General features: G+C 48.7%; 1 protein-coding gene across 13 annotated transcripts in view; it reads right to left on the bottom strand.

Moving 5' to 3' along the window:
- SAMD11 (sterile alpha motif domain containing 11) overlaps positions 1–15,566 on the bottom strand; it is a 118,559-nt gene that overhangs the window by 57,749 nt on the left and 45,244 nt on the right. For all 13 annotated transcript variants that reach the window (XM_032708853.1, XM_032708852.1, XM_032708854.1 and 10 more), the window contains one exon: positions 15,476–15,526. In XM_032708853.1, coding sequence (XP_032564744.1) covers positions 15,476–15,526 — 51 coding nt within the window. The remainder of the gene's footprint in view (positions 1–15,475; positions 15,527–15,566) is intronic.

Raw genomic sequence — 15,566 nt, 5'->3', positions numbered from 1 at the left:
TTCTCCAAAACTCAAAGAGTGCAGAAAGCTGTGATATATCCAACGAAAACAAACACACACGGAAGGAAACATTACCACACCAGAGGTGGTATTTTTTTCTTCCCCAAAATTCTTGTGGTTTTTTTAGGAGATCTTCCATGCTCTTAAAACGAAAATCATCACGGGGTGCAAAGGTGCATTAGCAAGTCATCACTCCACACAGGAGCAGGTACCACAGGGCTCGCAGGCACAGTCACAGGCTTTGAACTCCACTCAGTCTACCCACACAATTAGGCAGAATCCCAGGAAAACAGGATTTCGCTGGAATACCTCTGCAGAAGGCAAACTGAACACCAAGGTGACATTGAGAGGAAAGGGAAGAAAGTCTCAAGATAAAGCAAACAGGCCGAGACAGCTTTTAACACATCAAGCTGTCCCCAGGAGTTGTTCCTTTTGCCCTGGTGCACAGGAGGTTTGGAGCAGGGGCTGCCTTTGTGTTCTGGGCTCATCCTACACCTGGCTCAGGAGGAAGCACAGAGCTGGGGCTCAAGTCTTAGCAGGAGAAAAGAGAATGAATGGTAACCAGAGACTTTTATGACAAACTGAGATCTTTCTGCACAGGTGAAGGATTTCAGCATTATTTAAAACGCTGGTGGCCAAACTGCCCCAGCAAAGGCAGCCCCACACAGCTGCAATCAGACTGCAGGGACTGTGTGGGCTCTAACAAGGGCCACACTTGCTCTGCTAAACCCACAGGACTTTCTACCACCATAATGGAGTAACAGAACAAAACACCAGCTTTGGCTCTGCAGCTGCCAGCTCTGCCACCTCCTCCTCACCCAGGACTGCACAAGACAGTAAACTTATATAATTTTAACAAAAGACCTCCCTGAACCTCCACAAAGTCCAACTAACTGCTTTCATCCCCATGCTATTTAATAAAGGGAGTGAAAGTTTAACTTCTAATTGACTCTCAGTTCTTCCAGCACTCCACCAGCTCTCAGTGATGTAGCTGGGAAGGAGAGCTCTGCCCAGAGAACAGCAGTTTTCAGAAATCACCTCTTTTTGCACATTCACTGCAGCTGCATTCCCAGCCCTAAAATTTTGTCCTGGTCCAGCAGGAAAAAAAGACATTGCACCACCACAGGCTTTGGGACACCAGAAGCTGAGAAACATCAGCTGTAACTCCAGCCTGGCCAAACTCCTCATAGCTCAGTCCTGCCCAGGCTCTGCCTTCCCCCAGCCCCGAGGGAGCAGCTCAGCCAAACCACCATCAGTGACACCACACACCCACAGCAGGCAGACACCCACCTCAGCCCTGCCTCCTCCACGGGCCATAAAAATCCCAGCACGTTTCTCCAGGGAAAACAGCAACCTGAAAAGTTGTCCTTCCTGAAGACAGGCTGAGCCCTGAGCTCCTCCCAGAGCAGCCCAGACACCCAAAACCACCCACAGCTGTGAGGAACAGGGAGCAGCTGTGTCCTACACCCCCTGCTCCAATTCCCTTGGACTGACTGGTCCCCAGCTCCTCATTTTTTACAGAAAGGGTGCTCAGCCATTGGAATGGGCTGCCCAGGGAAGTGGTGGATTCTCCATCCCTGGAGGTTTTTAAGAAGAGACTGGATGTGGCATCAGTGCCATGGGCTGGGAACCACAGTGGGGTTGGATCAAGGGTTGGACTTGATGATCTCAGAGGTCCCTTCCAACCCAGCTGATTCTGTGATTCTATGATTCCCAAGCAGAAACACAGGCCAGGTGGGGAATGGACTGGGAGCAGCCCTGAGGAGTGGTTGGTGGGTGAGAAGCTCAATGTGCCCCAGCCATGTGCTCTCACAGCCCAAAAAGCCAAACTGTGCCCTGGGTTCATCCTCACGGGGTGAGCAGCAGCTGAGGGGAGGGGGGGGGGGGATTCTGTCCCTCTACTCTGCTCTGGTGAGATCCCACCTTGAGTCCTGCATCCAGCTCTGGGGTCCCTGCACAGGAAGGACATGGACCTGCTGGAGTGAGCCCAGGGAAGGCCACCAAGATGATCAGAGGAGCAGCTCTGCTCTGGAGCCAGGCTGGGAGAGCTGGGGGTGTTCACCTGGAGAAGAGAAGGCTCCAGGGAGACCTTAGAGCCCATTCCAGTGCCTGAAGGGGCTCCAAGAGAGCTGGAGAGGGACTTTGGACAAGAGCCTGGAGTTACAGGAGAAGGGAACACGGCTTCCCACTGCCACAGGGCAGGGTAAGATGGGATATTGGGAAGAAATTCTGCCCTGTGAGGGTGGGGAGACCCTGGCACAGGCTGCCCCGAGAAGCTGTGGCTGCCCCATCCCTGGAAGTGTCCAAGGCCAAGTTGGATGGAACTTGGAGCAATCTGGGCCAGTGGAAGGTGTCCCTGCTTATGGCAGGGAGTTGGAACGAGATGGTCTTTAAGGTCCCTTCCAACCCGAACCACTCCATTATTCTATTATTCTTCACTCTTAACTGTTGGCTGCAGACTTTTGTTCCCACATCCCATAAAAGAGGCCCTGTCCAGCACCTATCACAGCCCAGCTCACAGACATGGAGGGAACACAACAGGCAGAAGAACATCCAGCCTGCAAGACCTCAGGTCAGGGTCCAGAACATGCACTTTGGGGATACCAACAGAGTACAGCAAAAGCCCAACTGCTGCATGACCTGTGTGGAAGGAGCCCACACCAAGGGGAATGAATGGAGAGGGAGAGGATTCCTCCACCTCTGTGCCAAAGGCAGGAATTCCCCCTGGGAGCTCACCTGCAGCCCCAGCAGGGCAGTCACACTGTGCTGTGCCCTGTCTGGCCCTGAACCCTGCAGGGTGCCCCAAAGCAGCACCCCCAGCCATGCACTGACACATGCACACACAAGCAGATTAAAGGTCTGATCCCTTCCAGCAGCATAATATTATATTTTAAAAACCGGATTATGGAAGGGGGCTTGAGGAAGATACAGATCTCCTGAAAGGTCAAGGAGGAGACAAATAGCCTTCTCCAGGGCTGCAGGTCACCATGGCAACGCTCAGTTTGCATGGGGTTCAGTAATTAAATGGTTTGGGGACCTGAAGGAATACAGGTGTGGCTCCAAGCTGCAGGGGAACATGTTCTGAGGGTGGATGGATGGGGCACTTCCATCCCACAGCAGCAGCAAGGTTTGCTCTTCCAGAAAATGAAGGGCAGAAAATGAGAACTTCCTGTCAGGATTCCAGAGGGCACGGGGAGGGTTGGCCACATCCATATTTCCTTTCAGTCTGGAAAGTCACTCCATGTCGTTGACAATCTCCTAAGACTTTTTATCCAGTATCTGGCACTGGATGATCAAAGTTCTGATCACAAGACCCTTTTTAAGCAATTCTGCTATTTTGGTGGGCAAAGTTTTAAGAAAGATCTTGCAGCACTGCAACAAGATTTTTTGAGTCATTTAACCTCATTCCAGAGCACCAGCATTTGTAAGGATGGCACTTTAAAAGTAAAGCTGGGAGTGGTGATGTCTATTATTGTGCTGCACGTAGCACTGGAGAAGCAACCAGCCCACCAAACATGCCATATATATCCATCCTGCCTTTTCCCTGCCCATTTATCCACTGAGAAGAATGTCCTAAGCTTTTGCAAGCTGCTTCCATCCAACAGGATTCCCATTCCACCACTAGGCTCTGTCCTGCTGCCAAAAGCAACAGCCAGAGAAGTGGCTGGATATTATTATGGCTTGGGCAATTTTCAAATCCTTAATGAAGAGAGGGCAGAGGAGCAAGAGATCCATTTACCAGGAATGCAGGAAAGCTGTGATAAGGGTTTTGCCCAAGCCACAGGCAACTGAGCAGCTCACCGAGCACCACAACTCAGACCACGGATGTTGCAAGCAGCAACCACAAAGCTGTAAAGGCCAAGTCCAAAAGGCTCCTTTAACTGGATGTAACGTGAAATAAGAGCTGTTCTCCCACAAAACGGCCACCTGACCTTTGGAGGAGATCCCTGAAAACACTGTGCACTTGACCTGCTCCACTTGCAACAAAAGAAAACTGCAGGGGAGCTCAGTGTAGGAGGCAGGATCCACAGTAGGTCTGGGGAACAACAAAAAAAAGTCTTTCTCATCCAAAAATCTCACGCCAAAACCCAACAAACACCGGTGCAGGACTCTGGGAGTACAGGCAGGACAACATGGATAACTGCAGCTCAGAGCTGAGTGTCTGAAATCCCCTGTCACATCCCAAGGCTGATATAGGGAGCTGGCTCTGCAGAGCAGTGATGAGACGGACTCATAACTAATGGCTGCAAAAATTGCTGCTGGAAGGATAAAACACCACCCTGCTAATGTTCTCTATGAGTGCCCTGATTGCTGCCCTGTCTGTGTTTAATGGGATAACTGGTCCTGTGTCTCCCCAAAGCTGGTTGCTCCGATGAGAAGCTCTGTAATGGCAGGGTAATGCTCCACCCGCGGCCACTCCACGAGCTGCTGTCAGGAACAGGCACCCAAGGGACAGAACCACACCAGAAGGTGCCTGTCTGGGACATGATGGCCCAGCAATCCACTGACTCATCCGAGGAGCTGCAGAGAAGCACCTGCAGAGCAGCCACACGAGCAGAGCCATCCCTGCTGGCACGGGCTGTGCCAGCCCCCTCATCCAGCCCCGCTCAGGAGCCCCAACCTGTGCCAGAGGAAGGAGAAGTCCATCACAGGCACTGCCACTGAACTGTCACATTTGCTAATTGGGGCCCTCCCTCGGGAGGTATAAATGAATTAGGAGCCAGCCCTTCCAGGGACGCTGTGGTAACCAGACATGCAGCAATCCTTTCTGACTGACTTCTGGGAACAATAATCTTTTTTTTTTTTTTTGAGCAACATCTGCACCGTGAGCCTCCGACTGGCAGTGTTTGAAGGCAGCAGCTGTTGCTCCAAGACTCCGTCTGGTCCTGTCTTGTCCCCTGGTCCTCACGCTGGACCTTCACCCCGTTTCCCTCTTCTCAGTCTCAGCTGCTGAAAGCCCAGTTCTGGAGCCAGAACACTGGGATGCAGTGACTTTTGGAGGGGATGAGACAGATGGGGCAGACACCTCAAGCTCTTGGCCCCTTTGACTCCTGGCCTTTGAGTGGGGGTGAGACACATGCCCAGGTCCCTCTGTCCCTGCAGGCCACAAACCACCCTGAGACCCTCGGGAGGTGGCAGCTCCCAGTGACTGTTGTGCCAGAAAACCAGGCTGGGAGCAATGCCTTTTAAACGTGTTTCATTTACAGGCATTAGCAGCAACTGCATCTTTAACAAGGAGAAGGACGAGGAGACTAATGGATGGAGACAATTAACCAAAATATAAATCAGTGTCACAGTCTCTGCATCTCGCAGAGGCAGCCAGGCGCCCGCAGGGTCTGCTGGTTCTTGCAAGGCGCTGCTCAAAGTGACTGCAAAGAGGGGGAGGAGAGGGGAAGGAGACAATTTGGTCAAAATTTAAATAATTCTCAACAGTGGCTGCCTTTCAGCTTGCTGCAGCTCCCCCTCTCCAAAATAAGGAGGGAGCAGAACAGCAACCCCCCTCCAGATGCTGTGCCCCCATCCTCCTCGCAGGGAGCCTTGGGTGCCTCTCAGAGATTTTGCATCCTGCTGGCACACAGGGTTTGCTCTGCCCATGCTCTGAGCCGTAGGATCCCACACAGTAACATTCCTGTGCTCGGGGTGAGGCATAAAAAAAGTGCAGGTTGCCCTGCAGAGGAGGTGTTTCACCTGCGGTGCAGCCCCGCTCAGCAGCACCCAAAAAAGGCTGCTCCAGTGTCAGGGTATTTAGCATAAGTTTGGAGCTCAAGCTGTCATTTTTCTGCTCCAGTTTCCTGCCCAGACTTCACTGGAATGTCAGTCAAACAGCTCCGTGCTGCTGCTCTCCACACACATGGGGATGCACCAGGCAGGGGGGGAGTGGGAGGCATCAGACACCCAGAGGCCACCTGGTCCTTCAGCAACAGGAGCTCCAGATATAGCTGAGATAAAAACAGAGGGAGTGATATTCCCAGCAGACACAAAATTTGCACAGATCCAGGGACTGCAAGACAGCCGAGGAAATGACGAAGGAATCCAGCCCTGGACCAGACTGAGTAAGTCTTTTCCTAATAATTAATCAAACCAAAGGCAAGCTGAGCAAATCCAGTCAAAAATCTTTGAAGGGATGCAAAGCAGGAGATTGATACCAGGTTTGGAAGGGGAGAGAGACTCAGGAATTAACATGGGAGGAAATAAAACTGGAAAATATTTCTTTTTAAATATGTTTCAGCGGCTCTCCATCCCCTTAACGATCACACAGTAAGTGCAAGGATTATATTAAATTTTACTGATCAATACAGTTGCTATAAAACTGTCCCGACCCTCTGCCCCTCCCTACAATAAAGAAAAAAAAATCCAATATGTAAAAGGAGGGATGTCAGGGCTTGCAGGAGAAAAGACATAGGGGCATTGATCAGGCCAGAGCAGGTGGAGATCAGGGCAGGTCTGTGCATCCTCCACACCAACCATGTCACTCTGAGGAACACATGTGGGCTTCCTTCTCCTTCCTCATTCTCAGCCTGACCAGACACAATTCTGGTTCAAACCTGAATTTCAGTGCTACCCCTGGTTCAGGTAACAGGTTCACAGACTGTTTCCTCTCCAGTCATTCCTTCCATGTGCCACATGCACACCCATCCTTGCCTGGCCAGGCTGATACACCAGGACTGACAATCAGCTCCAAGGAGATGGTAAAATCACCACAACCTGCAGAAACACGAGTGATTTTTTTTTTTTTCTTCTCTGTTGACCTCCTCTCTTCTCACCATCACAAAAAGGCAAGTTCCTGGTGTAAGGATCAGACCAATCATCAGAGCCAGGCTCTTCCCAGAGCTGGAAGAAACAGCCTCAAGTTGCACCAGGGGACGTTTAGCTTGGATATGAGCAAACATTTCTTCACTAAATAGGTCATAAAGCACCAGAACAGGCTGCCCAGGGCAGTGGTGGAGTCACCATCCCTGAGGGCATTCAGGAGACGTGGAGATGTGGCCCTTGGGGACGTGGTTTATAGTGGTGGCCTTGGCAGTGCTGGGTTAAGGGTTGGATTTGATGCTCTTGGAGGGCTTTCCCAACCTAAAGGAGTCCATGATTTAGCAACAAGAGCCCGAGTGAGTGTGTTGCTCAGGGCTGCCCAATCTGGAGCACACGCCCAGGGACAGGACAGGCATGTAAATCAGTGACTGTGCAAAGGGAATAATGAGCTTTTTATGGAAGCCATTAAAGGGAAAACCCAGATTGGTCTATAAATACCACTGCATCATTATAGCTCTGAGAAACAACCTTATGTAACAGCACGACCATGGGATGGCAGGACTGGTGCAAAATAAGCGCTCAAAAGCTCTCATATTTTTTTCTGGTTACCATTTTTTAAAACCTAATAACCGATTTCCAAGGAAACAGATGCACTCCAGTCCAGCTCCTGGGGAAAAAAAAAAAAAACACCTTCTGTTCCCCTGCTATTTGCAGGTAAATCTGGGGAGTTGTTACAAGGTCCTGGAAGGTTGCTGCAAGAGCAACACCTGATGCAGCTCCCACATAAAATGCCACCAACATCACTCCTTTTCCCTTAACCTGCAATGTCCAGCCTCCGTGGGCCATTTAATCACAGATTCATTGATTTTTAAGCACCAGAAGGGACCTTTATATCTCCCTGGTCTGACCTGCTGCACAGAACCTGTCAGGAAATCACCCCATCATGCTCCCAGTTAATAGTGGCAGCTCGGAGTGGATAAAAAAACGTGTGACCCGTGTCCCTGCCCACCAGGGAGCAAACACAGACCCTCCATCCCCAAACCCTGACCACACTGAAGTGTGTGCTCTGGGAATAAAATCATGTTTATTCCCAGGAGCTGGTGAATCCTCTCAGCTTCTTCCTTACTAGGATGTAAAACCTTCCTAACCAGATGAGAAAAAGCACATTTCACAAGCTCTGCCTCCCTGCCTCACACACAGCACCCGAATCAGTGCAGGATTAACCCTCCTCCAGCCCAGCAGAGCTATCTTGGGATAAGAAATTCTGCAGAATAACTTTCTCCTCAGCACGTCTTGCTCTGCCCTGGCATGGCCTTTGAGTGCCAGAGGTCCTTGAGCAGACAGGCAAGGTCACTGTCTGACACTCCCAGCAGTAAAACCAGGGTCACTGAGTCAGCAGAAACGGAGATGGGATGTGGATCAGGGAAAGCTGGCAGCTCAGACCGATCAAGGGCTCGTCCCCTCCTCCCTTCACTCCTGCTTATCACCTTGCACACAGCTCAAAACATCCCCAGCATCCCCCTAATCACAGCACGCAGCCAACACCTTCCCTCGCAGGTCGCCGGTGGACAAACAGCCAGCGCAGGATAAGACCTAAAGCTGGGCACAGGAGGATTTGGGTCAAGGATTTGAAGGCTCTGATCAGGTGACTAATGAAGAAGGGGCTGGGGGGTGTGAGGGGGAGCAGCAGTTTGCTTCCCTGTTGCACAACAGGCAGCGTGACCCGCTGACAGCCCGGGTTGCTTTTCCACCAGGGACGGGCAGGATGAGCCCGGGGCAAAGAGCTGGATGCAGGCCAGCACGTGGGTGTGCAGCTCTGGGGAGCAGAGGGGCTGCCTCCTTCCTCCAGACCTCTCCATGCCTTGCTGCCTCTCCCCATCCCACTTCCCACACTCCAGGATCTCTCTGGCACAAGCTGGGCAGCCCCTGACCTGCCGCCGCATGAACTGCTGGGAGGAAAAACCACCTCCTGCTGCACCTGCTGGCTCCCTCTCCTTCCTTCCCTAATTCACCTCTAACTTCTCTACTTGCTGCAAAAACCCAGAGGACACACACCTGGTTTGTACCCAGCAATGTGTCCAACAGCAGTTTCACATCCTGGCACTCAGGAATCCAGCCTGGGACCTGCTGGAGTTAATGGAAACTCCCACCCGCCTCTGCTGACACAGGAGTAAGCTGTTCCCCATGGGAATTTTGTGCTCCAGACAGAAGACAGAAGCTTGATTTCCAGCAGGCAAAGCTCAGGGAAAAAAGCTGCCTCTCACTTCTTGGCCACCTTTGGTTATGATTTTTAAAATTGTGTAACTTTTGGATAACTTTTAAAACTTCACCCCTGATAAAAAAACCTCTTGGTCACCCTCTGTCCTTTTAGGACATCAATCTAAGACAGACCTTGACAGACAACAATTTGCCAGCCTCCCACCTCTGCCTCTCAGTATCTTCACCTTTTGATGAGATGTCACCCACCAGATACAGGCAAAAAAAAGGAAAGAAAGGGGGAAAATGAGGGATTGGGAAAAGAGGAAAGAGGGTTAAGTAAGTTTTTCCAACTGGAAGGAACTGAGAGGCCTGAAAACCCCAACCCCAACCATGGGCAAAACAGCCCTAAATTTTCCTGCAGACTGATCTTGAAAAAACAAATTAATCATCCTGCAATGTCCCAAGCAAAACGCCCATAACATTTCATTAATGCTCATGACAGTTCATAAAAATGATCAGTAGCACTGGCAACTCCAAAATAAGGTGGAAATAAGCATAAAGACGTTTTTTACCGTAATCCTGCTTTGTCATTCAGCTCTCTGCAAGCCCATAAATAAAAATAAGATGGAATTACACCCCAGCGATGCTGCGCTGGAGATGGGGAGGAGAGATATCCCTGAAAGTTTTGGAACTTGCCTGGATGCTGCGTTCCAGGGTTCCTCAGAAACACACAAACAGAAGTGTTTTTGCTCAGCCAACAAAAAGAATGTGTGGCTGACACGCAGCTGCTGTGCCTGACGGAGACAGGGGCTCTTTAAATATCCCGAATTCCCCTCATTTTCTCAATTCATTAAGCTGCCTGCTTTGAACTGATGAAATATTAAAATACTCGGATGAGCAGCTCTAATTGGGTGACAGGGCACGAGTTTAGACACTGAACAGTGGGGAGTGATGATGTACAGGAATCACTCACACAGCCAAAGCATTAAGGACAGGCACGTTCAAATCGTTTCAGTCTCACACAAGGGTGCGAGGGGGGAGGTCAGAAAATCTCCCATTCCACAAACGTGCCCTTGAAGTTTTGCTCTACAAGCAGATGGATGTGAGTCTTTCTCTGATCCCTGGATGGGCTAAAATGTATCAAGAATTCTTCCCAAAGCTGCATCCAAGCCTACGTGTGTCTCAGTGATACATAGAGGCCTTGAGATGCCTTCAGTTTAACCTGAATCCTTTAGGTTGTCCTACAAAAGGTCCATTATACCCCCCCTACTATGGCAGATACAACACACTGGGGATAAACATGAACAGAATTACTCTTGATTAAACTTTCCCTCTTCTTTGTAGCTGTCTAACAGCTTTTCTCACCTTTATCTGAAATATAATTGTATCCTTTTAGCTTTAAAATGAAAGCTAAAACTGGTTTATCAGCTACCTATTTCCCTTTACTCTTTCAATCTCTGCTAGCCCATAAATGGTCTCCTTTCCCTAACCCACCCCTATAGCCAAATAAATCTTCCTGGGAATGAATGTAAGAGCAAAAAGTACTGCTAATGAAATAATGATGAAATAATTAATTCAGATTAAATAATACTCTTCAGCACTCCAACAGGTACTAATTTTCTCCTTCTTTGGCCTTATTCCTACAGGAAAGGGAGAAGAAAAAGCCTCTCAGGTATCTCTGCTCTGGACGATTCCTTAAAAATCCCAAGGCCCAACTCACCCTCTCCCACGGACCTTGGGGAATGTCCTGCCAGCAGCTTGTGTGGAGCACAGGAATACATGGAGGCTTCACTCCTTGGCTGAACCTTCCCAGGCTGCTCTTCACTGACACAGAACATTCCTGTGAATGTCTCTTCACTGGGTGGATTTGGTGTGGATTTACTTTACCCTCTCCTTTCCCAGTTAAACAAAAAGGAGCACATCCATTTACCTGCTGGGCGTCCATTGTCTAAAATCAAACAGGTATGGCACTGTTTGATGAACAAACCCAGTTCACCCACCTGGAAAGACTTTTCCTTCCAACATATTGTGTCCACACAGCCATGCCCTGACTGCCAACAACAATGGCATTAGCCAAGAGCTTCCTTGTATTTATTGGCTTTGCCTGCAGGAAGCACGTCCTGGTTCACAGCTCCAGCAGTTCCAAAGGTGAGAGTCCTCTGGATATTCCACCAAGATGAGGATTAAAACATTTCCTTAAGCGGCCTCTGCCCCAAAACCACAGCAGAAATAACCTGGGAGGGCTGAATTCAGCCTCATGTTGAATAAATGTCCTCCCCACACCAGTGCAAGTCACGGTTAATACATTCTGTGGTATCTCACTGGGATCCCTCTGAGTTTTCAACAGCATAGAGTCAAGAACAGGCTTCAAGGTTGTCCTCCAAAGTCACCATGAGCTGTGGAAACAGCTCTGCAGGTCCACACATAGTTGGTATCTCCCTGGTCTCCCCTGCCCTGACTTAAATCTGATGGGCAAAACCTGACTGGTTCAGCTCCCCAGCAGCTTTTCCAGCTGGGGCTACGAGGCAGGAACAGTGAGTGACACAGAAAGGCAAAGGCATGTCCTTATTTGAAGAAATAGGGACTCTCATTCTTCTGCCACTCTCTGGTTATTCTGCTGTGACTCCAAGGCTCTTATCTGACGAGCAGCAGCTCTGGCAGCAGCAGATGCTGAAGGCTGCAGGGTGTTTACGGGGTCACATCCAGCTTCCAGCTGCTAAAAAAACTTCTTGTGACCTCTTAGTACCTATTTCAGGTCTCTGAGATTAAAAGGCAAGAGCTTGCTAGGAAAAAAAAAAATGAATAAACAGCCCAGCCCAGAAGCCACCCTATATCAATCCTTAAAGGGCAGAGCAGCAGGATGCTCTGGCACTTGATAACGTTACCTGTGTCACACAGCAACGCTCTCTGCTGACTCAGGATCAGCCTTGACATCCTCAGAAACACCTACTTTTCAATTCTCCTCTCCTGCTTTCCTTTTCTCTCCCTGTGTATCCTTCCAAAGCCCATTTCCAGGTATTTCTCACCTGCTTTTTCCACTTGGCCTGATTTGTTTCATGGTTGTTTTTTTTTCGTTCTTGCCTAACCTATCTCCTTCCTCCTTAAATACAGTTATTTGAGAGGTGTGCACTGCACCACACCAGCCCAACCTACACATCCAACACTCCAGTTTAAGCAGTTCAGCACTGCTGTTTAAACCCAGTTCTGCCTGAGCAAGTGTTTATGCCCAGATTCAATCAACATGGAAAGGCCCAAAAAGAATGTTCTAGTCAGATCTAAACCTGCATGCACACATGGATCCCCAGACTCCTGACCAAATGTCTGCCTGTCTAAAATACATCCTAATACATTTATGTCCCTCCAGGAAGGCTGGGTACACATCACTGTAATCTCTTGTTTAAATTCTGGTTGTTAAATGCATTTTATTTGCTCTGGGCAAATGATGCCTTTGTTTCCCTTCCAGCTCCTTATGCAGCCTTCACGTGGCACATGCCTGGATAAAATTATCCCCTGGAGGGCCCAGGAAGCTTGAAATGTACCCTCAAGGAGCTTTTTGGTCATATGGCAGTGCAGAGACTCCCTTGTAAAACAGAGACACTGTTTTACACCTGCACCAGTGCAGGACTTTGAAGGCAGAAAGGTTCCCTTGGATGTTCTGTCAGAGCTTCCTCACTGTGCAGCCAAAAAAGCCAAAGCATGTGCTGAACACCTTGATGCCTCCTCAGCTCTCTGCTCTGCTCCTTGCCTTTGCAATGCAGCTCTAAACAAATTACACACCACCTCCTTTCCTACATGGGCAGCACAAACATCCCCTGACTTCCTTGGAAACGGGGATGGCTTTAATTGCACCGGCAGTGCCTTCAAATTCTCAGGTGGGCAAAGCATTTATTCCACCCTGAGCTGCACCAGGATGTGGGATTAACACACATGGCCTTTTATCTGCTCCTCACTCACCTCCCTGCAGCTCCCTCAAGACATCAAGTAGCAACAAATAGCAAGAAAATCCTTTTCCTCCCCAGAACTCCTTTTTATTCCACGGTTTATTTCCATGAGGTGCCTCCCCCTCAGCCAGGTAATCCCTCTGCTGTGGCAGAGACCAGGTTTTAACCTCGTGTTTACTGCTTTAAAATTGGACAGGCTCGTCTTGAAATAAAAGAAGGGCATCATTCACTGACCAATTTCACCATATTTCAGCAAATTATTCCAGGAACAGTATGTCCACACAAGGGAATTCTACCTTGGACAGGAAATTTTGAAGGAAAATGAGCTGTAAACATCAACTCAAACCTGTATTAACTTCAAAGCTTAAAAGGGAAGGGAGCAAAGCACCTGGCAAGACACAGAGAGATCCCAATCTCCCCTTTCAGGACAATTCCCCTATCCTGAGCTTTTGCTTCTTTGTGTATAGAATGATTTGTCCCCAGTTAAATGTCCTTTTATCCAGGGGCAATGCATACAGCAGCTCTAAGGTGGCTAAATCCAATGAATCCAGGTATCCTCTGACAACCTGAAAGGAAGATCAAAGACAAACTCAGGACGAAGAGGCAGGTGAATTAAGGTGGCAGCTCTCAGCCCTGCTGGATTTAAGGCACCGTGGTGGCTGCTGTGCACTCCCTGCAGGGGTGGTGCATTGGAACGATTCCCTGGCAGGGGTTTGGGATGACCCACGTGCTGAGCCACGCAGGTCACTGAGAACAAAGGTCAGCCAAACCTTTTTGCCCTCCCATGATGGATTTTAGATGGATTTGAGATGTTTTGCGGGGCCGTGTGGCAATTTAGGTCACTTAAATACATAAAACCTCTTTCCGTGCTGACACACAAACACAAATTACTTCTTTTGCCACGCAGCATGACATGGGTTGTTTTTCTCCTGAACTAGTTTTTTGATAGCTGGACTAACCATTTAATCTGCAAAACCACAAAACTTCTGTTCCCAAGAGGAATTACTGATGTTTCTTGCAGGAGAGAGCTGAACTGCAAGGGAACCAACAGTTCAGTTGAGGAAGCCCAAGAAGTGTACTTGACATAAAAATCAGACCATTATTTTATTCTGTGCTCTGCAAATTCAATTTTTTTTTAATTTATTTTTTTTAAGATAGAGATTCTAATTTCCAAAGGTGTTGGCACCCTCAGTTGCCATTGTGCAGAATCATTGCTCACATGGCCATTAATTAAGGCTGTTGTCAGCACTTCCATTCCAAACCTGCCTTTTAGGAGTTTATAACTCAGCCATAAAACCCTGCTCTGGGCTGAAATGCATCATGAAAGGGTCTGCCTGGAAGGAATCCATCCTTTTGTATTTGAGAGTCCCAAAAGCTCATAGCAGCAAACCAAGGATTTTATTCCAAAGGCTGCCACTCCCAAACCTGGGCTGCTTTTTATGAGTGCTGGGTGAGCTGGGTCTGCTGGACTGGCTCTGGGAGCTCCCTGGCAGGGTGGGCTTTGCACTCTTAACATTGTAAATTTGAGGAATTATGAGGGTTTATGCTTCAGGGCCAAAGCCTGTGCTTAGTTTAATACCAGTGAGCACCTCTGCCCTCACTGTTCCCTGATGGAGTATGATCCATATGGATTTCCCACCCTTCTCCCCCCACAACCTTCACTGGGCCTAATTCATACTCCAGTGCTCAGCTAAAGAGATGGAACTTGTCTCTCCAGGAGCACAGGTTAGGCTGTAAATGGTCCTCTAGTCCACTAGTAGTTATAATAGTAGTATTTTCCTATATTTTTTTCAGTCTCTTACTGAACAGGAAGTTTGCACAAAAGCATCCAAAACTACTTTTAGCAGAACAAAAAGTTATTAGTGGATTGCTCTTTGCAGTCCAGTGGAGCAGCTCCCAATTTCTTCAGTACCCACATGTGTCTGAAGCACACACAGAACCAGACCCTGGACTGTCCTGCACCCTCCACCTCCTTCAGTTCCCTGCTCCCCAAGAAGTTTCATAGTTCCACATGTTAATGTTCCTTGTTCTAGAAAACAGGCAGTGCCTGCCAGGCTCAGCTGCTGCACCCTGATCTGGCAATCCAGTGTAAAAGAGACATTTCAAAATTCCAGCTTGCTTTTTTTTCCCCAGTGCAAAATTTCTGCAGCTGTATTTTTAAAGGATTAGAAAAGTTTAGGACTGTGGGCAACACGTAAAGATAATGCACCGTGCTCAGGACATCAACTGACCCAGAGGTCACAAAGGAATATTCATGTTTGCAATTGGTTACCTTCCATTTATGAATTTCCACCTTCTCAGGACCAGAGTAAACATATCGAAACTAATAATGGGTTTTCTTTACAAGTCCAATCAATCCTCTCTTCCAACACAAAAGAGACTTTTTTCCCCCCACAACTTTCCCCAAAATAAAAACAAAAGAGAGGGGAGATGGTAAGGGGAGAATGAGGAGCAAAGGGAGGAAGAAAAAAAAAACCCCACAGTACCAACAAAAATGTTCATTTACATCTCCCAGTATCCATATGCCAGTAACTATATCATAAACTCTTAGCCTACCATACAAAGAGGGTGCCCCAAAATGGTACCTGCAAGAGGTCTCTCGGAAGGAGATGTTTAAATCCCAGTGGGTGTGTATCCTGTCAACAAACAAACAAACAGAGAGGTCAGTGGCACGGG

This window comes from Chiroxiphia lanceolata, chromosome 22 (genome assembly GCF_009829145.1).
Source record: "Chiroxiphia lanceolata isolate bChiLan1 chromosome 22, bChiLan1.pri, whole genome shotgun sequence".
NCBI lineage: Eukaryota > Metazoa > Chordata > Aves > Passeriformes > Pipridae > Chiroxiphia > Chiroxiphia lanceolata.
Note: the sequence above shows the minus strand (reverse complement) of the source record. Positions and strands in the feature narration are given on the sequence as shown.